The sequence below is a fragment of the Ostrinia nubilalis genome, chromosome 16, assembly GCF_963855985.1.
Source record: "Ostrinia nubilalis chromosome 16, ilOstNubi1.1, whole genome shotgun sequence".
Classification (NCBI taxonomy): Eukaryota; Metazoa; Arthropoda; class Insecta; order Lepidoptera; family Crambidae; genus Ostrinia; species Ostrinia nubilalis.
In genome coordinates, this window is record NC_087103.1 from 8,565,413 (window position 1) to 8,586,221 (window position 20,809).

Here is a 20,809-nt window from a genome sequence, read left to right on the forward strand (position 1 = left end):
CGGGCGGGATGAGTACCTTGACCTGGGGATGCCGCAGGACCGGTCGTTATGGAAATCCTTTTAATCCTTGGGGTAGGCCTTGGTTTCTCCAGCAATGGACGCCAAATAACAAAAAAAAATATGTTGTATTGTAGCTTCAGAGCAGGCTAAACAAAAGTATCTTGTCCCTGACGTGCGCGATTCTCCTGCCCACCATTTCTATCTGCCTTTTTGATTACTTACGAATACTATCAGACAAGCGTGGCAAACGACAGGGCACACAGAAATAACGGTTGAAGCCGAAGTGTAGCGTGGGACCATAATGGGACGTTCCGACGTTCGTCGTTTATCTACAAGGCGAAGCAGCAGGCAGGAAGGCGCTGGATGCAGGCCGCTACCAACCGGTTAAAGGAAATTATTGGGCGACCGGGGATGCCTATGTTCATCGGACATCGCGAAGTTCGGTAACTTTTATTTTCATGTATCCAATTTGCTGGAAGCAAATTCAAGAGAATCTGTAAGTTATAAAAGTAGGTACACAAAAAATGCACTGTGCGTGCAGCCTGCACATCATAATCCCACGAAGCGCGAGCCCCTGCGACTGCGAGTGGCTGCGAGTGGCTGCGAGCCCACACACCAAGGCGACGCACGGCGAAACCGTGGCGAAACTAACCGAAGTACGTGCTTACACTATACGTCCTCGTCCTCGATCAATTTCCTACATTTTGTATTGGCGCCATAAAGGTTGGCGTGAATTGCTTCATTTTTAGCATTCCCAGCGTAGAATCGGCCCCATTGTCTATGATTTATGTGGCCCTACCATGAAGCTAAAGATAAAAATGGAGGGCAGAGTTGGAACAAAAACTTGAGTCAAATACCTACTTATATCTATCTCGCTCTCTGCGGCCCTACCTCTCTTTTTAGTGTGAACTGTAGTATTGCTATCTTCTGATTTAAATCTCCTTGTAAATTCTTCGAAATAGCCAATTCACTAACCAAATCAGAGCCCCGATTACGGTAACTTTTAACGTCTACAATCCAGACGCGTTTCTGATTCTGTAATACGATTGGTCAAAACAGCTGACGTACGCTGTTGAACGACCAATCGTATCGCAGAATCGAGAAGCGTGTCTGGATTGTTGACGTTAAAAATTACTGTAATCGGGGCTCAGAAGTTAAACAAATAAACAATTAATATTTGAAACTAAGATTACCTAGTTAAATAAAAAATCACAAAATTGTCGGCCATTTAGGCTTAATGTGTTGGCGAATCAGGGAATTACAATCCCAATTCCTGGGTAATCGGTACCATGTGGCAACATCGGCCCAATCCGGCCCATCATGGCGGTTGTTTACTATTTTGTTTATTAAGCAGTTAATTTCGTTTGAGATTGTTTACAGGAAATAATCATTGTTTTATCACAAGAATTGGTGCAAAATTTTGTAGTGCGTGGTTGCGGTAGTACGTGGTGTCGTGGAAGTGACATAAGATTCCACGCGTAAGTGTTTATTTCGTGATTTCCGACATTGGATCATTGTAAACATTTTTCACATTTTTTACAGTAATTTCTTCCTAAAACGTTTTACTATTTATTACACTTATCATTTTTAATGATACCTATGTCAAGAAATAAAGATTTTACATTGGTTTCATTGAATTTGAGCAATTTTATATTTTTTGTTTATTTAGAAAGAGCGAGTCTGCCCACAGAGAGCGAGACAGTGATACTTAGTTTGTGCTTCAAGTAGGTATTCGGAGTGTGGCCTCCATTTTTATCTGTAGCTTCATGGGCCCTACTCGCAATCCGAAATGGCAGCACTACTTCACAAATTAAAAATCTAATCTGTCAATTTGACAATTGTTTATGGTGAAGCGAATTTCCAACATTTCCTTCGTGTTAATTTTACAAATTACGATAAAATTTAGCTATTATTATAATGATTCACTTCAAAGATAGTAAAAATAAATCCGCGTTGAGTACAAGATGGGCTCAAATGTCGAAACAAGAGCAAATAATCGAGAGAAAGAAGATGGAGATCCAAGCCAAAGCGGAGGCACAGAAACAGGCTGCCGCTCTCGCTGCACAAGCGAAATTGACCAAGTAATGATTTAATTATTTACCAAACACTGTGTATTCGCAATTTCCTTTAAAACAATTAACTTCCCAGTAATGTTGATTTTGCTAAGAACTACCCACATTCAGGTTATTTTTAAGAGGTTCTTGTGGTTCTTTCCAGTTTACTTTGTCTGATTCAATTCTTCCATGTTTTTCTCTAGGAGTAAAATGGCTAGAAAATAACTTCTAGTCTTACCTGTAGACGTTTTTAATACTTGTAGGTAAACTTGAGGTAAACCAATAGAAGACACTAGTTTTAATGTCATGTCACTACAATAGACTTTGATCACAGCTTGAAAAAAATAAATCTGAACAAAATTATGATTTTTCAGCCCTCTATAAAATTAACATTGTCTTCTCTGCCCCTTTTTTATTTACTTCTATCAATTACAATTTTATTTTAATTGTATCTAGGTGGGTGATTTGAAATAAATAATTATACTTACCTCCATTATGTTTTATTTCCTCGATTGAAAACCGATTCAATTCTTATGACAACTAATAAAGCATGACCTTGATCATAACACAACCATTCTGTTCAAATTTCCAGTCCTTCAACGTCAGAAGACAAAAATTCTGCAAATATCTTTTCTAACGATGGCAGCTTCATGAGTCAATTCAAGGCCCTCCTCGAAAAGCAACAGCAGGAAAAGAAAGAAAAAGAAGACAAAGAGAAAGAAATTGAAATGGAAAAAGAAAAAGAGAAACAACTGGAAGAGGAAAAGTTGAACAAAAAACCCGTTAACATAAAAGCGCAAGTGGAAGCTTATATGTCTGATTTTAAAGGACATGAACCGGAACACTTGACTTATGATCAAGATGATCGAAGGAAACCGAATGACCGGGGACCTCGGTATGTTATCATTTTATTTTATTGTGAAAACATTCTCAGCTTTTATAAGTACCTACATTAAGTTTTTGAATCAGAAATGTTTATCATTTAACCTAATTGTTTTTCTTTTTATAGGGAACGGCACCGGAATAGATGGAGTGACAGAAACAGAAATAGGCCACATAGTCCCATGACACCCGTAATAGAGGACCGAAAAAAACAAACTGACAAATCTATCCCACCACTCATGCAGCTCTCTGTTATGCCTCCTGATGAATCTAATTCCGAATCCAGTAACCGTCCACCATGGATGCAGCATGATTCAGATTCTAAAGACGAATCCGAGCATTCAGACTCTGGCAATGGCAACATGATACCACCTAGCCCTATGGGTCATGGGCCCATGGGCCCTGGACCTATGGGACATGGTCCTATGGGTCCTGGCCCGATGGGACCTGGACCAATGGGACCGGGTCCAATGGGCCCAGGACCGATGGGACAAAGACCAATGGGACCTGGACCAATGGGCCCTGGCCCCATGGGTCCCGGACCGATGGGGCCTGGTCCCATGGTGCCTGGACCGATGGGCCATGGACCAATGGGTCACGGGCCTATGGGGCCTGGTCCAATGGGTCCTGGACCAATGGGGCCAGGACCAATGGGCCCCGGCCCGATGGGGCCAGGTCCTAACATGGGTCCTGGTCCAATGATGCCGCCAGGTGGACCCGGTGGTCCAATGCCCCCATTCATGGGAGGAGGGCCGCCCAATTTTCCTATGCCGCCTAATTTTATGGGACCTAATGGTCCTTGCGGTCCCGGTGGCCCTGGTGGTCCTTGTGGTCCCGGTGGTCCTATGCCTCCTAATATGTGCGGCCCTAACATGCGTGGGCCTGGTCCTAATGGACCTATGCCACCTTTCTTTGGTCCGCCTTTTAATCCAAATATGATGGGACCTAATGGCCCTCCAAACTCCATGATGCCTCCTAATTCTATGAACAATAACAACATGCCATTTATGGGTCCTCGTCCACCATTCGGGCCCAATGGTCCTAATTTCGGCCCGCCTGGAAGTGGACCACCCCCTAACATGCCTCCATTCGGACCAAACACTCCTATGCCTGGTCGCCCAATGCCAGAAAAGCCTTTAGATTCTGACTCCAAGAAAATCCAGAACATTCCCCCAATGAGTCACATGTCAAAGTCAAAAGATGAGAATGGGAACGCTCCACCGCCGCCTAAGTCCTCACAAGGTACCAATCATAATATCTTTGTCTATTAATTTATGCCTTTGTAAGATTATTTCTCGTTAATTTGAGACAATAATAAAACAAAGGCAATCTTTCTTGTGTGTATATCTATTGCAAAATAAAGTTCTTTGATATGTTGAATAAATGGCACATAATACAACATTATTACATTCTCTTGCTATCTGAAACGAAAGAAACAAATTGCTTTATTGTGAATTGAACTTAATTTCAAAATTTGCTTATGTGCAGCATTAGCAGGATTAGTAAAAGCATCTGCCTGAATTATTTTTGGAGCTGAAATCATTGGCCAGAACAATTACTGAGCCATTCAGCCTTATTATCTGTTGCTATAATGCCAAAAAAAAAGAACATTGTTCTATAGTCTGGTCTGCGAGCACGTAGAATTTTGTCCAATGACCCCAAGCTACCCATCCTTATCGCTCGCGCGTAATTATGTTGCTGTCGCGCTCGAACACTCACTGCGGGCGCCCGTCGCACAGTCTCGACAGCAATATAATTAAGCACGAGCGATAATGATGGGTAGCTTGGGGTCATTGGACAAAATTCTACGTGCTCACAGACCGGGCATAACCATTGAATGGTTATATTAGCCTAAAAAGAAGACATATCAGGGAGCTTACAATGGCGAGTCTCGGTGCAAGCATAACTCCGTAGTATCGTTTGCCCGAGCGTGGGGTGCTCGCGTGGCCGATAGACACAATGCTGACTCGTGGTGTGCAGTTCTTTCTGCAGATATGTTCCCGCCCTCAGTCCAGCGAGCTGCTGCCGATGTCGCCTGCAACGGCGACCACTGGGAAAACGTCCTGAAAGCCATACACTCACAAGACCAAAATATGTGGTAATGCCACTCTAACCACAATCCCAAACCGGAGGATACGTTCTGTATTCATTTTTGTATTATTCATTATTGCCTTGAGTGGAATCGAATTTTACCTAAAAGCTTCCTGCACTAGTTTTAAAGTTAGCGTAACGGTTCCACTGGCACATTCACAGGTTTACATTACAAAATCCTTTTTTGTTTTTTTTTGTTCGATGGTGTTTATATGCGAGTGTTCTTCCAGGTTCCTTCATAATCCGAAATCTAGTGAGTACAACGCGTTCAGGGATCTGGTGGCCAAATACCGCAGGGAGCAAGGCGAGACGAAACCAGAGGTGAAACCTGAGGATAGATATGAACCGGAGTTCAGTTTGGAGGATGATGACAGTAATGACAGCAAACCGGCTATCAAGCAAGACATCCGTGATGAGTATGTGACAAAGTCTCATTGAATTTTTTACTGCTCACTTTGCTTTTTCTATAATTTTAGGGTACCTAGAGGTTTTAACTCAGTCAGTGCTTGAAGTATGGGAGCGACACGGGAGGGGTGACATTGACATATTATGGCGTGACATTGACATATTATGGCGTGACAGATCATATAAATCTGTGGGTCTAGACAAAGTGCAAATTATAATCGCAAACCAGTCGAAAAGTGGTCGAAAAGCCCCTTTTTTGTATGGAGTTTTGACGGATTCGATTTTCGATTCGATCAAAAACTGCGTTTTGTCTAGGGAGGCTGAAGGAGATCTGAAGTCTCACTGATGTTTGACGTTACAAAAACACCCTCCCCGTGCCATTCCCATACAATCTTAATTTGTTGGCAAAATCCTGGATTTCAGTATTTAATATTTGTCTCAAAAGACTAGCAGAGCCACAGAATAATAATAAGTACTACGTACAGAAGTTTTTCTTCGCGAAGGTATTCAAAAAAATGTATGCTCAATGTCATCAACAATATGGTGTAATTTAGCTTGTCTTAAGAGTCGAGCACCGTTTTGTTGACATACGTCAGTGATCGGTACTGTCTTGATGCCATAGGGCTGACTGCTACAAGAAGCTACTGTGTCGCCATCTAGCGCACCACACTTGTATTCACTGCTCTTCGCGGCAACGCGCAGCTACATGCGGCCGCCAGTTATATAGTGTAAGAGCTAGCACCTAAATATTTTATAACACACATAACTGTGACAATTTATTTCACGTGAGCGAAGCCAAAAAGCTAGTAAAAATAAAAATTCAATTCAGTAGGTATTTCAAACCAAATTTTATTACATAAACAAACATTATACTAATTTCATTATGGGCCCTTAGTATGTGAAAACTGCAATTGACGATATTTCGCACTGTTTTCAATATTATGTATTACAGAACGTATGTGTGATGGGATGATATTTTCGAAAACACGATTAGAAAAAATTTTTCTCGAAAAAAAACATTTACCTCTGGATTTTTTTATAAAAGTTTAATATGACCGTGTTTTACAATAAAATTCCTATAAAATCACAAAGGTATCATGTTTGCCTCTTTGATTTCCTGGCTGTTTTAGATTTCAAAAACCTAAATATATTAATTTATTAACTTTCTGATAAAAATGTGAATGGCTCTTACGATGTCCCCCCCTTAAATCAAAATGTCTTTATTTGGTCTAAATGCCCATCATCACTACGTAATAATTATAAAAAAAGTCGCTTTCCTGTCTGTCTGTCCCTATGTATGCTTAGATCTTTAAAACTATGCAACAGATTTTGATACGGTATTTAGGGTTCCGTAGCCAAATGGCAAAAACGGAACCCTTATAGATTCGTCATATAGTCTGTCTGTCCGTCCGTATGAAACAGCCATTTTTTTCCGAAACTATAAGAAAAATACTGATGAAACTTGGTATGTAGATGTATTCTGTGAACAGCATTAAGATTTTCACACAAATTAATATAGAAAAAAGAAATACATTTTGGTTTTCATTAAACCCATACGTGTGGGGTATCTATGGATAGGTCTTTAAAAATGATATTAAGGTTTCTAACATCATTTTATATGTATGTACAGTCGCGGAATGAAAAGGTTCGTCACCTTAGTGTCGGTTTTCGCTTGCACTAGGTACTGTGAGAATCAAACCTGCCAACATAACCGTGCAAGAAACAGTGCTGCTAACATTTAAATAAATATGACGTTTGCTAACGAATAAGGTTTTGCTTGTTTAATTTTCTATCCCATGCAATGTTACAATGTGTAGTTTTTTTTTTATTTAATAGAAATAATAATGGCAGGTTGAACCAACAAGAAGGTTTTAGTTTATCAATCATAATGATCTTGACAAGATAAATCGTCAAACAACTTTGATCTGAATAATTTTGAACTTTACTGACGAACAGTTAAAGATTATTTTCTCTAACTCGAGATTATTCTGTAACATAGTTTCAAAAGGTAATATGTGCTCGCGATTCGTTGAAGGAATCAATTTGAAAACTGACGAACCTTTTCATTCCGTGACTGTACATACATGAAAACTTCCAACGAAAATTGGTTTGAACGAGATCTTGTAAGCAGATTTTTTAAAATATTTTTGAAAAAAATTTTAAGTTGCTACTTATTTCCTCATGTACGCGTAGAGGTATTAAATTGAAATTCATATTAAATACTCAGGTCTATAGTACCTTTAAGCTGTAACAAAATCAAAGTTATATACCAACTGGCTTGTACGGAACCCTAGCGAGTCCGACTCGCACTTGGCCGGTTTTTTTTTAAATAGAGTGATTCAAGAGGAAGGTATAATAAATAATACATTGTACATTGTGGAGCAGTGGCAGGTCACTATGATAAATCTAACTTCATAAATTGATTCTTATAAAATCTCAAAAAATGCTCATAAGGAGCCTTTAAAATGTCTCATTATTTTTTTGCCCTATCAGTGCTTTGTGAGACAAACATATTTTGGTAAGTGCTGAGAAGAAACGAAATACTCAGTCACGACTACGCTTCTTTGTCACTTTGTTTACCCAAAATTATGGCATCTATAATAAAAATTTTATAGATGCCTAATTTTTAGATATTTTTTTATTTCTTTTTTAGAATCTTTAAAACATCTGTTATTGAATTTTATTGTTGCGTATATGCGTAGCCTGGTAAACAATTTTAACAAATATTCTACCGGAAAACAAGAGCACGGAGTTTGTGGAGGTAAGGTTTTAAATAAATTATATATTTGTCTTCCTGGATTAAATTGAAGGAATTTTTCAAAGTTATGTGTAAAACTTGCTTCTAAACTCCGTATATATTCTATAAATTCTCTGGGAGGCATTTTCAAACTGCCATAAAATGAAGTGTTTTTATTGAAGGCTTTATGATGAGTAAACAAATTGGTTTCCCCCAACTCAGCAACAGATCCCAAAACTTTGTTTAGATTCATACACTTGTGTTTATTCATGCATTTAAACAGAAGGTAGCCAGAGACGTATGTTATTGCATTTTCCTCCGGTAAATCTAGTCTATAGTCTGTGTCTCCATCCAAAAGTACAGCAGTACTGCTTAATGGAGTCACCACGCTTTTCTCACTCGTGTTTCTTAGTCTTATTATGTTTTCAGCTTTCAGAAGAATTTGGCAGAAATCAAGTTCACAATTAGCAACAGGGGAATTTTTCAACATGTTGCAAAAAAAGAGCTTAGAAAAAGCTCTTCGGAACTGGATGGGTGTAGGTTCAGTGCAAGAGCCACCTTGCTGCCTAATTGACCCAAAAAAGTTTTCAAGAGCGTCTTGATTTAGTCTTCGAGTAAATAAATACTGAAATCCGTTTTCTTTGAGATCTTTGTACAACATTTTGATTGCCTGGATAGATATTTGAAAATTAACAAAAGATTTGATGCGTTTTGTGTTGTTCTTTCCTGTTTTTTTATTTGTGGCTGTAATAGTCGAAAACATATTTGTAGCTTCAATTAAAACTTTTTTCTGTACGTCGGTTAATTTAAAGGCAGTTTTAAATTTGTTTTTATAACTTAGACTGCTGGAATTTAAAACATCAAAAAGATTATTCATAGCCTCTATAAACTCGGCGGTAGGTCTGGCTTCTTTTGGAATTTTTCCTAAATCGATGTAGGTGTGGAGTGCTGCTGACATTGTGTGACTAAAGATTTGGACGGCATATTTAACTCGCATTTTTTTAAAACTATTGGGCTCAATATGTGATTCCGTTATTTTTGGTATTAATTTTAAATTATTTTCTTTTTGATCGTCATAAATTTGTCTGATATAATCCCACGATATTCTTTTCCCATCGTAGCAGAAGTCACTTGTAAGTAAATTATTACGTAAACATTTAATTAGGTGTGGCACGTCAAAAATATAAAATATTTTCTTGTCATTGTATTGAAAAAACGGATTTTCAATCGACACTCCTTTTACCTCTTTAGCAAATGGCAATGCCAGATTTTGTATGGAAGGTGGCGTCTTTTTTTTTTTTCGCGCGGCCATCGATCAAACTTTGTTTTTTGATTACAAAATATTGTAATGAACCAAACTTACTATGGCATGTATACCTCTAAACTCAGTCTGAACTGAGTTACGAGCATTAGAAGTTTGATGATTTTCATACTAGATTTGCTTTTTGCGCGCAAGTTTTGTAAGAAAAATATTGCGCTATTTTTTTATTGCGCTGATTCTGCTGCATACTGATGTCTGGAGCCTTTAATGGATGGTATTGTTTGTTTACACATACAATGTCATTATTTTGTTGCAATTTCTTACAAAACTTGCGCGCAAAAAGCAAATCTAGTATGTAAAATCATCAAACTTCTAATGCTCGTAACTCAGTTCAGACTGAGTTTAGAGGTATACATGTCATAGTAAGTTTGGTTTATTACACTATTTTGTAATCAAAAAACAAGGTTTGGTCGATGGCCGCGCGAAAAAAAAAAGACGCCAATTTCCGGCATTGTCTTTTGTCAAAGTTTGAGCCTTGATCAGTGATTATAGCTTTTATATTAATTCCTATTTTGGTAAGTTTCGCAATGACTTCTTCCAAATACAAATCTAATTCTTCATAATGTCTTGCACTGGCAAGTAGTGCATACGCTAGTGGTTGCTTCCATTTGTATTGCAATCCTTGTAGCATTATAACATATGCATTACTAGCTATTTCCGGTGTCACTTTTCCATTTATATTGTGAAATCCAATGATTTCGTCTGTTTTAATATCGTAATATAAATTACGTTTTAGTGTCATTTCGTCAATACAAATCGTGCAGTATTTGGCTTTATCAGGAAGGGATTTTACTTTTAATTCCAAACTATCAAGAACTCTATCATCCAATTTCGGAGGTATGTTGAATTTAAGCTTGTTTAATGTGGTTTTAGAAGGTAATTTTAAAACTGTTTCTAAACATCGATAAGTTTGTGGACTTGAGTAATACAAGTTTAAAGCAAAGAGTTTGTATTCTGCGTCATATCTATTACCCTTAAATTTATTTTTTAGTTTATTCTGCCACTGAATTAATTTCATGAATCTTTTGCCAACTTCTTCTTCGGGATCACCGCTCATGATTGGTGAATTTTTTGCCTCTAATTCTTTTTGTATTCTTTTAACTTCTATGTCAAGACGGCGAGATTTAGCTTTAGAATTATTTAGTTCCATTTTAAGTTTACGTTTCCGTGGTGAATTTGAGGTGAGTGAATTCGATGTTTGGGTTGCCTCTTGCAATAACTGTGTAGATTCTGTTTGTGTTGCAATTGTCTTAGTTCTTGCTTTTTTAATTACTATATTAGACAATATGTTTACTTTTGGCGAAGGTTTTGTGAAATCATCTGAAGATTTATCAACCTTTGTTTGAGATGTTGCTTCCTGAGGTTGATTAGGGAATAATATCTTTGGGATTGCATCTTTATTGAGCTTTTGAATAGTTTTTATGGAAGATTTTTCAAAATGCGACGAACAGACAAAGTAACTGGAAGATTTCAAATTCTCTTTCGTTAATAAATCTTCTCTGTCGATCGTTGACAACCATTTCCGGCGCCTGAAATAAACGGGTATTTCAAATAAACTCGACCTTGAAATCATATTCCATTACATTTAAGCATTCTAAGTTACTCTAGGTTAGAATTTTTATTTTTGAAAATATATTATCAAGGTTCACTTTTAAAGCAACATAGCTCATTCGACAGATTTAAAAATGTGTACATTGACCGAGAACCCTTCCACATTCATTATTAAAAAAAATACGCTGAAAAGCTTTCAAACATAAAATTAAAAAATCTACTATACCTAAGTAGCATGGCATACGAAATGAAAACATAGAACGTTTTTGTGCACTTTTTAAAATGAGTTAACCAAGTATATGGCTATTAGACTTGCACACGTCCGTCCGTTTTTTGTAGGATTAATATAATTAAGTAGGTAACATTTATTTTTTGCATTCGGCTCTTGGTCTAACCCAAACGAAACACGAACAACTAATGAACTAACAATGAACAAAGTTGATAAATTAGTAATATGTAAATAATGAATTTGTTTTACGAGCTGTCCCGGCGTACTTCGTACCGCAAATTAAATAAAGTTGTTTAAGTGATTTATAAAATCGCAATATTAATTTTTGAAAGTAGGGTCATTGTGCTGGTTTTCTATCTAACTTCGGTTTTCGTCCATTTCACTGAGCTGACATAAACACATGCGTAAAATTTGAATACAAAGTATTGTATTCACAGAAGGCAGTAGCCATCCCGCGCTAGTTTTGTTGCAATCTATAATGCCTAAGCAACAGTTCTACCTAAATGAAAATGTAATTTAAAAAGTAGTGAGTTCCAAAAAATTACGTAAATGCGCGGCCATACACCGGTCACCGGTACATTGCAGAAATCATCGCGCTAGAAAAAAAACGTGCTGACAGGAAAAGTTTTTGGCACGTATGTCTAATTGATAGCATTATAAACACAATATTAAGTGTTTATTAAACTTCTTCATACAAAATTAAATCTTAGATGACTAAGGGTCGTTTTTTTAAAGCATAGCTCAGGTCATATAGCAGGCAAATCAACTCGGAAAGGGATCAACAACGTATCGCCTTTTGTGACATGGAGGTAATAGTGGAGAGGAAATATAGATCTATACAAAAATTCAACAAATTAATGACAAACAGCTGTTTATCTCTTTCTAACTTACCCCTGGTGATGTATAAAAAAAGAAATAGATAATGTTTGGTCAGTACTCATTCTGGCAACATTTTCATGTGACGTCACTAACTACCTGACTTGTGCCGAGTAGGTACCTACATACAAGATTTAAGAAAACAACATATTTATAGGCAATCAGCTGACAACTACACGCACACACACACACACACAAATACCTGTCAGCTGATTGCCTATATTGCGGCCATGTTGTTTTCTTAAATCGTGTATGTATTTATAATGCGTGTAAGTGTGTGCGTAATGTACCGAGTACGTTTATTTTAAAGTTACGCTAAGTCCATGAGACATTGATATACGTCAGTGTTTTGCGAGCTGTCATTGCCCTTCGCGCGCTGTCATCGGCGAGGCAAGGCGTTTACGTTACGGTGCGGATTGTGTGTGCGTTGCAGTATGGACTTTAGTTGACTGCCTTTATGAGCACTCGAACGACATAAAATAATATGATACATTTATGTAAGGGTATTTTAAGATCACAAAGTTGGCAACTCCGATAGTTGGACGAAAACCAGCGCAAAGACCCTATCCTGTTTGACACCTATAATAATTGACAATAGCTGGCTCGGCGAACTTCGGCAAACTAATGTGTGACGTGAAGTGCCAAATCGCGGAAAATGTCGGAAGAAATACATGAATTTGCATGAATTATCATGAATAACAATAACCACTTATTTACCTCTCAGTGTCTTCAGGAAACTTAAAAAAAGTACATTGTGTGTTTTTATTATTATTTAGGCAGTTAAATACTGCACAGTATTTTTTACACAGTATTTTTTTATTTTTTTCCATAATACAAGAGTACGCGTGCGTGTGTCAATGCTCGCTCGTATCTCGTATGTGACGCCTTGTCGAATCGCCTCCTGTAGGTGGGCTATCGTGCGTGTTTTGTTTTCGATGTGAACTCGCGGAGATGAACAGGCCTGGCAGAGCAAAGAATATTTTATGAGATATGAAAAATTTCCGTGGCTGTAACTTTTTTTTTTTGCTATATGAATTATTCTAAGCGTTTGATAATTACTGGCAACTAGTGGTGACTGAGTTTGTTTCGGCGTTTCTTCTCAGGACTTGCCATATGTTTGTCCTAAAGCGCTGGTATGACCCAAAAGATAAGGAGACATGTAAAGTGCCCCATAAGGGCTACCTTTTTTTATTTACTGTATTTTGACATTCATAAGTGCCACTAGTGGTCTAAATTGAATAAAATATTTTTGATTTTGAATATTTTTGCAGTAGCAACCCCGATTCCTCTGCGCACTACATGATGCACTTCAACGCGATGAAGCGAGAAGCCAGCTCGCAAAGCGACGAGGAGGCCGAAAGCAAGCGGGACGTGAAGAAACGCAAAAGGAAGTCGAGGTGGGGAGACGACCCCCCAGCGACAGATATCAAACCCCCAGGGGTAATGGCCGTTTTGCCCCCGATGCCTCCGGGGGTGCCAGGTGCTATGCATGGCATGGGTAAGCGGATTTTTTTATTTGAAATCAATTAATTTTGTACAACTGTCAGTCCCTGATATCTTCCGTTTTGGTTATTTCTTGAATTAGTTCAATAATTCTGGCGCATCTCATTAAGAATCCGGCTCATTAATTTAAATCAAAATGTAACTAAAAATAAAAAAAATGTTTATTTGGCACAACACATTAAAATTACAAATTAAAACTTAAAATAAAATTGTACCAAACAGGTCCTCGCTCAGCATATGCCAAGGCACGAAGTACCTCGACAGTACTATCAGCAACAGTATTAACTACCCATTTCCGGTCATGTCATCTCGTTCTATCGCAAAGAATCACCATTTGAAGAGAGCGAGAGCAAAAACCGAAATGGATAGTTAACATTGTGGCTGATAGTATTAACTTTTTAACGGTGATTTTCTGGGCCTACTTACATATTATTTATTTCTGTAATGCATGACATAGTTGATATGAACCTAATGGTATTATAATCACACTTATTTTGATTTTTTTTGAATACTCTCGTGTCTCTTGTATTTCTCTTATTTTATCGTTTACTTTAAAGAAGAACGGTCACGTCCCATACAAAAAAAACCCAGACCCGACAGAAACGAGACATACCTTAGTTTTTTTGTCATGTCTTAATTAGTTAAATTATATATTTTTTATATTCGAAATCTATGTATAACACCAAAATATTACCCTTTGTTTTTGTTCAGGCGCTATACAAAAACTATACAAAATCCGGCTGTATCTCCAGGTCACCTAGATACATTCCATAGCAGCTGTAATAGACATTTAGGTACATACATTTACCAATTTTGGTGACAAATAGGCATTTTGTATTAGTTTTTGTATAGCGCCTGAACAAAAACAAAGGGTAATATTTTGGTGTTATACATAGATTTCGAATATAAAAAATATATAATTTAACTAATTAAGACATGACAAAAAAACTGAGGTATGTCTCGTTTCTGTCGGGCCTGGGTCACAGATGACCGTTCTTCTTTATCAATAGTACACGGCTTTTCTCATTAATGTTTTGAAAAATAGCAATTTTTGGGTTGTAATAATTTTTCTTACCAGGGTCACTGCTATCTTGAAACTGATTGTTTCCAATCGGTCATCACATCATCTTCGACGCAGTGGTAAATCGATGTAACACAGAAGCGGAGACAGTTCTAAAATCAACATATTTCACTTTCAGGACCGTCTCTAGCAAAGATAGACGAAGATGGCCTAAAACTGACCAATGTGAACCGCAACAATAAGGAGTTGATGCAGTACGCCATGACAAACTATGGCACTACTGATCTCAGTCCCGAAGACTGGAAGAAATGCGAGGATAACTTTAAACTTAATCTTTTATATCAGGTAAATAAAAATACAAATCTTTTATTCAGTACTTATGCCCTTTCCAGATTGATTGATTTCAAAGAGTTAACTTAAAAATTTGGGATTGATGGTGAAAACGGGCATAAATGCTCGGGTTCATAACTTTATTTTGATTTCAATCTAATTCTCCTCCTATCATGTTGAAGTAACACGGTGACGATTGTAGCTCAATCAATGGGCCTAATATTATTCTGGTAGCTCAATCAATGTGCCTGATATTATGATATTTGAACTTATAGGAAAGATCCTATAGGAAAATGTGCGCAAGAATTACACGAACTAATTCCACCAGCCCCCTTCCATCACCGTGGAACCAGACGCAGGTTAGCGTGCCATCCCTATATTCCACCAGCTCGCACTAAGCGTTTCGATGACTCTTTAATAATGCGAACAGCTAGGGACTGGAATTCGCTGCCTGCTGCTGTCTTTCCTGAAGACTATAATCCGGGCCTTTTCAAGGCACTTACAGGGCAGATATGTACCATCCTAGACTGCATCCCGTTTAACACCAAATGCGATTGTGGCCAAATACCTGCCTTGTTATGCATAAAAAAAGTTATATTGTCTTCTCAGGACATGTTGAAGAAACGCCAGCAAGTGGAGAGGCTAGCTGCTGCTGGCAAACACAAGTACGAGTACGACAGCGATGAAGACACGTCCGAAGGCACGTGGGAGCATAAGTATGTCGCTTCTGTAATTACAGGTCTTTTTGTCTTGTCGTGTCGACAACAAACCTACACAGTGTCAGCCCAAAACTCCGCTACAAGAGTGGCGTTGTCAGTAGCATTCATTAAATCTTCCTGCGTAAAGTTGTTTGGGAACGCAGGGCACGACATCATGTGCTTCATCGACTGAGGATCATAACCACACTTGCACTCCAAGTTTGAACCACCTGAGAATCCCCACCTGCACAGATTGTCCTTACTACGGCCGACCTGCGTCCGTATTACAGCATTACAGGTTTCTTGATATAAAAGAAGTAGGGTCATGTAGATGTACAGCGTTAAATAAATATTGGTTAAAAAGAGCGCTAAGAGCAGACTGGGATCTCCGATTTCTTCAAATTTTGAGTTGGCTAGCTCGAAGAGTATCGATGGTCGAATCCTCCATTTTCCTCTAGTAAATTAGAGAGAGTGATTGTAATTGTTTTATTTTCAAGACTCCGCGCCAAAGAAATGTGCGCGACTGAAAGGTGGGCCGACGAACTCACGAAGCAGGCCGCCGGTAAACATCACATTGGGGACTTCTTGCCACCGGAGGAATTGAAAAAGTAAGTTTATTTATTTAAATATTTTATATTAAACCTTTACTCCTTATTTTCGAGAATCACAGCCAATACATGAAGTAGCCAAAACTACCGAATATAAGTAGCTGGTTTGGTGGAATTTCAATCTAGTAAATTGAGTCTAGTTTTGTAATATGGGCCTTAAAACCCTTTCAGAACAGAAAGTTGAATTCTTGAAATGTTTAATTTGCAAAATGATTAATTCCGTAAAAGTTGAATTTGCAAAAGTAACAAAAAGCAGGATTATAGTTTGTAAATCACAATACTATAAACTCGTGTGTTAAGTGCTAGTGGGATCGATATATTAGTTTTGCTAAAATGCATCGTTTTCATTACAGGTTTATGGAGAAATATTCTGCTGTCAAAAGTGGGAAGGAACCCGATCTCAGCGATTACAAAGAATTCAAATTAAAAGAGGATAATGTTGGTAAGTTTCAATTAAAAATTAATGGAAAATTGTATGGTAGGACTAACAGGCAAATATATCCTTATGTATTGTGTCACAGGGTTCAAAATGCTTCAAAAGCTTGGCTGGAACGAGGGTCAAGGTTTGGGCGCCGAAGGAACTGGTATAGTCGACCCTATTAACAAGTAAGTGTTAAGTAATAACATTATACATACAGCTATTTATTCTTATTTATAACGCATATAATTTCAAGCAATGAGGTTGAATTTATGGTATTTTTATCTTTAGTGTTAGTAAAATTTAAGCTGATGTGTGTTAAGAGCATTTTGAAGCTAAGCATGATTGTGTCCCAGCAAATTTTATTATTCGTATTCGGTTAAGTTTGACTTACTTAGTTTAATGTTAGCATTAAAAGATGTTTTAAGATTCCTTTTTTATATTAAACTGGTCCCAACACCATACCCTGAGGAACACAGATTCTTAATTCTTGTGTTGTAGATGTGCTCTCGTTGTTTAGCTTAGGCTGGGTTGTACCATCTTATTTTAACTTTAACAAACGTCAAAAATCTGACAAACTCCATAGAAAAAACACCGGTTATCGTTATACTAACGGTTAAACTTAGATGGTGCGACTCAGCCTTAGAAATTAAATCTATAAATTATATGGGCAGTTTTATAATAATAAGATAACTCTTCCATGAATTGGGTTTGTACTTTAGGCGAGGCATACGGTATAAAAACGAAATGCATGTTTATTTTACCGGTTATAATATTAAAAGAAGCTTGAATCAATTATTTGATACGATAGCTGATTCTATGCTTCTTCAACCAAAACTCACGCCAAAAAGAAGAAGAAAATATTTTTTCAGCAAGATGGCGGGCACAAACAATACAGGGTGAATTTTAAAGTGTGCGCGATTGGTCAAATCCTAAACTCTGATAAATTGCGAAAAATGGCAGTTATTTAGTCTCAATGCTAATTTTGAGGAAAGCTAAAACTGCACTGCATTTGAATTCAATTTATTATCCTAATCACGAATTTTCTGTTTTTAGAGAAACGATTTTGTTAGTTACCTAGTCTTTAGTTCTGTTGTTAAAAACTAATGAATGTTTTTCTATACAGCTAAGTTTCTTGTTTCGAAAATTGAAAGGTAACCTTCCTTGTTTAGTGTACTAAATTTGTCAAAATAGAAATATAATATTTTTCGCCATTTTATACAGTTTCAGGTTTGCCCAACTGCGTAAACTTAAAAAATTTCACCCTGTATATTTTTTTATCACCAGGGCGAATCAGCCAGTAGCGAATATGGGTCTGGGTGCGTCCGCGTCCGATATCGTATCTCCGGAGGACGACGAGTTCGACGCGTATAGGAAGCGAATGATGCTGGCCTATCGCTTCAGACCAAACCCTTTGGTGAGTTGGCTGTATATCATCATCATCATCATCTCAGCCATAGGACGTCCACTGCTGAACATAGGCCTCCCCCAATGCTTTCCATGTTACCCGGTTGGTAGCGGCCTGCGACCAACGACATCATAAAGGTAGCAGGAAAGCACTGACGGTATAGATCATACACAATAGGGATGTTTCCTGGGTCAAAAATCAAGATTTTGAATTAGTCCGTCGGTTAACTTATCAAAAAATACTCGACACGTATTTTTCACTTTTTCAAACTAATGAAAATTGGCAGAGATAAAGCGCGCCAAAGTTCAAAAGAAGAGGCCCGTGACGTGGTTAAAAGTGTCACGCAGTACTTCAACGCACCATAAGGCGGTTATCATCACACTGCGCCGCGATTTTATATAAAAAATCCCGCGCGCAGACGCATTGTCAGTGTGTTGTGCCGCGCGTGTTTTCTATACAAACAGTTATTTGCATACAATGATTAAATCTGTCGTCCCGCGTATCGCGGCGGAGCGCGGCGCAGTGTGATAACCGCCTAACTTCGTAATTATTTGTTTGATTGACGAATAAAAATATACATGGTCCAATATTTTTTGATAATCTGACGGACTAAAAGTATCGGAATTCGGAAATTATCGAACATTAGCTACCTAACTGAGGTTATCAGATAGGTGACCATTCAGACCATATTTTGTGCCATTTCTTGCTATCATTTTCATGCTTTGTCATCATTTTATTATTATTAAGTAATCATATTCTATTTTAATAAATTGATATTTTTTTAATGCCATCTATAGATCGTTTCATCCAAGAAGACGGGCCCCTACAATGTTTGGTCGAGGGAAGCGCGGGGTGCGGGGAGTTTGATCCGAGCAATCCGAGCGTCATTATTGTAGTGTGCGTGTGCACTCATGAATAATTTAGCGTGTACCGATAATACTCAAACATTAGCAGAAGAATGGTTGGGCGCGTCTTCGTGGATGAAACGATCTATAGTACATAGTTTTGAGATGTTGTGAGCGTAACCCTATATTTGGGAGAGGCCTTTGCTCTGAAATGGGACATGTTGCATTTTCTTGTTTTATGTCAATTTCGATTTATTATTATAAAGAAAACCACACGCGCCATCTTTTTCGCTTTTTCGAACCTACTTTCGCTCATTGTCGTGTGATTTCAATGTGTAGTATGTCTACAGTCACAAGCAAAAATCTGTAAAATAATTGAACTACGCAGCGCTTACATACTGCGTTACTAAGCGCTGTAAGTTTAAATTAAAATTAAAATCATATTTTTGCACGTGACTATTCTATGGGCTAATACATAGTTACAATGTGTAGGTACTTCATTGTTATTCCTTCCGCGTCTTCCCCTTATTGCTTTGCATGATTCTTTATTGGTTAGTTTACACCAACAGCAATCAATCATCATTTCAAAACTCCATCTAATTGTAGAGTTAACCGAAGGATTTTTATACTAAAATCATGTTTTTAGAGATGTAATTCTTGGTTAATAAAATGGTGTCAACTATGAAATAGTTATAATCATTTTAAAGTTTTCATATCGTTTCGTAATATACAAGTTTTGTCAATTGGGTTGAATTACAAGTGGTTTCTATAACGGGGAAGTTAGATTCAATATACAGGTTGTCCCGAAATTAGCACGTCACACAGTGCGACGTGCTAATTTTGGGACATCCTGTATGTATCTTGATGTTTTTCTGACAAAAGAAAAGTGTTGTATAATTTCGTTTTGAGAATGCATAAGCCGTGCATATTTGAAATCTTATTAAATATTAACAATCTTATAATTTTTATTGTCCTTTTTTCAGAATAACCCCAGACGCCCCTACTACTAGCACATAAGGATACGTATGTTCACTTAGATAGCTTAATGTACCTTTTATTGTAACTTAAGTAATCACAATAGAGTTTAGTAATGTTTTCATATTGTTAAGGTTCTATAGACTTTTACTAGATGCTAGTGTACATGCTACACGTTATACGGCTACATGTTCAATTTAAAAGTTTTGGTATTTAAAAATTTATATGAAATTCATTCACACGTATGTATATTGGCATAATAACACTTTTTAATAACATTCGCACACTGTTTCAAATATGAATTTAATAACAGATTTTTAAAACATTGTTTACGTAATCAGTATTTTATGCGATATGGTGATCAGAATTTTTAATAATTGCATAAATAATGTGTTAAATAACTTGTTTACGGCTAGTCTTAAAACTAGGGATTAGTTTATTGTAACGCCCTGTATTTTTTACAAACTACTTTTAATAAGCAAATGTATAATAAAACTGTTTTTCCTAAATTTTACAACTACTGTACAGTTATTTATGATAACTAAAGTAAAAATGCATGAATGATGCCCGTTTTCATCATCAATCCCTAATTAAGTAAATTAAGTGACCCCTATGAAAACAAAATGCCTGTTAAGTGTTACCATAGGGGTCACTTAAAAATTAGGGATTGATGGCGAAAATGGTCATGAGACTTCCAAATTGTGTTTTAAATAAATTAAGTCGCGAGTTTTTAGCTTTTAGTGATTTAGGTTCGAATGTTTACATGAAATAACATGAGATTATGTCGTTATGTAAACTTCCATTATGGTCTTCAGGTACTTATTGTTAAATAAAGATTTTTCTTAAATTAAATCTGT

At 37.3% G+C, this 20,809-nt stretch overlaps 1 protein-coding gene and 1 long non-coding RNA gene across 2 annotated transcripts; both read left to right on the forward strand.

Annotated features, from left to right (window-relative positions):
* The first annotated feature begins 1,836 nt into the window (after positions 1-1,836).
* Positions 1,837-20,804, forward strand: LOC135079334 (arginine-glutamic acid dipeptide repeats protein-like). Its single transcript, XM_063973965.1, has 13 exons — positions 1,837-2,081; positions 2,647-2,949; positions 3,064-4,178; positions 4,917-5,034; positions 5,258-5,443; positions 13,418-13,644; positions 14,849-15,015; positions 15,610-15,716; positions 16,196-16,306; positions 16,660-16,748; positions 16,828-16,912; positions 18,012-18,141; positions 19,961-20,804. The coding sequence occupies exons 1-13, from the start codon at positions 1,918-1,920 to the stop codon at positions 19,985-19,987; spliced, it is 2,829 nt and encodes a 942-aa protein (XP_063830035.1). The 5' UTR covers positions 1,837-1,917; the 3' UTR covers positions 19,988-20,804.
* LOC135079129 (uncharacterized) lies at positions 8,075-8,814 on the forward strand. Its single transcript, XR_010258741.1, has 2 exons — positions 8,075-8,193; positions 8,599-8,814. It is a non-coding gene; the product is annotated as an uncharacterized LOC135079129 (long non-coding RNA).
* Positions 20,805-20,809: the final 5 nt, after the last annotated feature.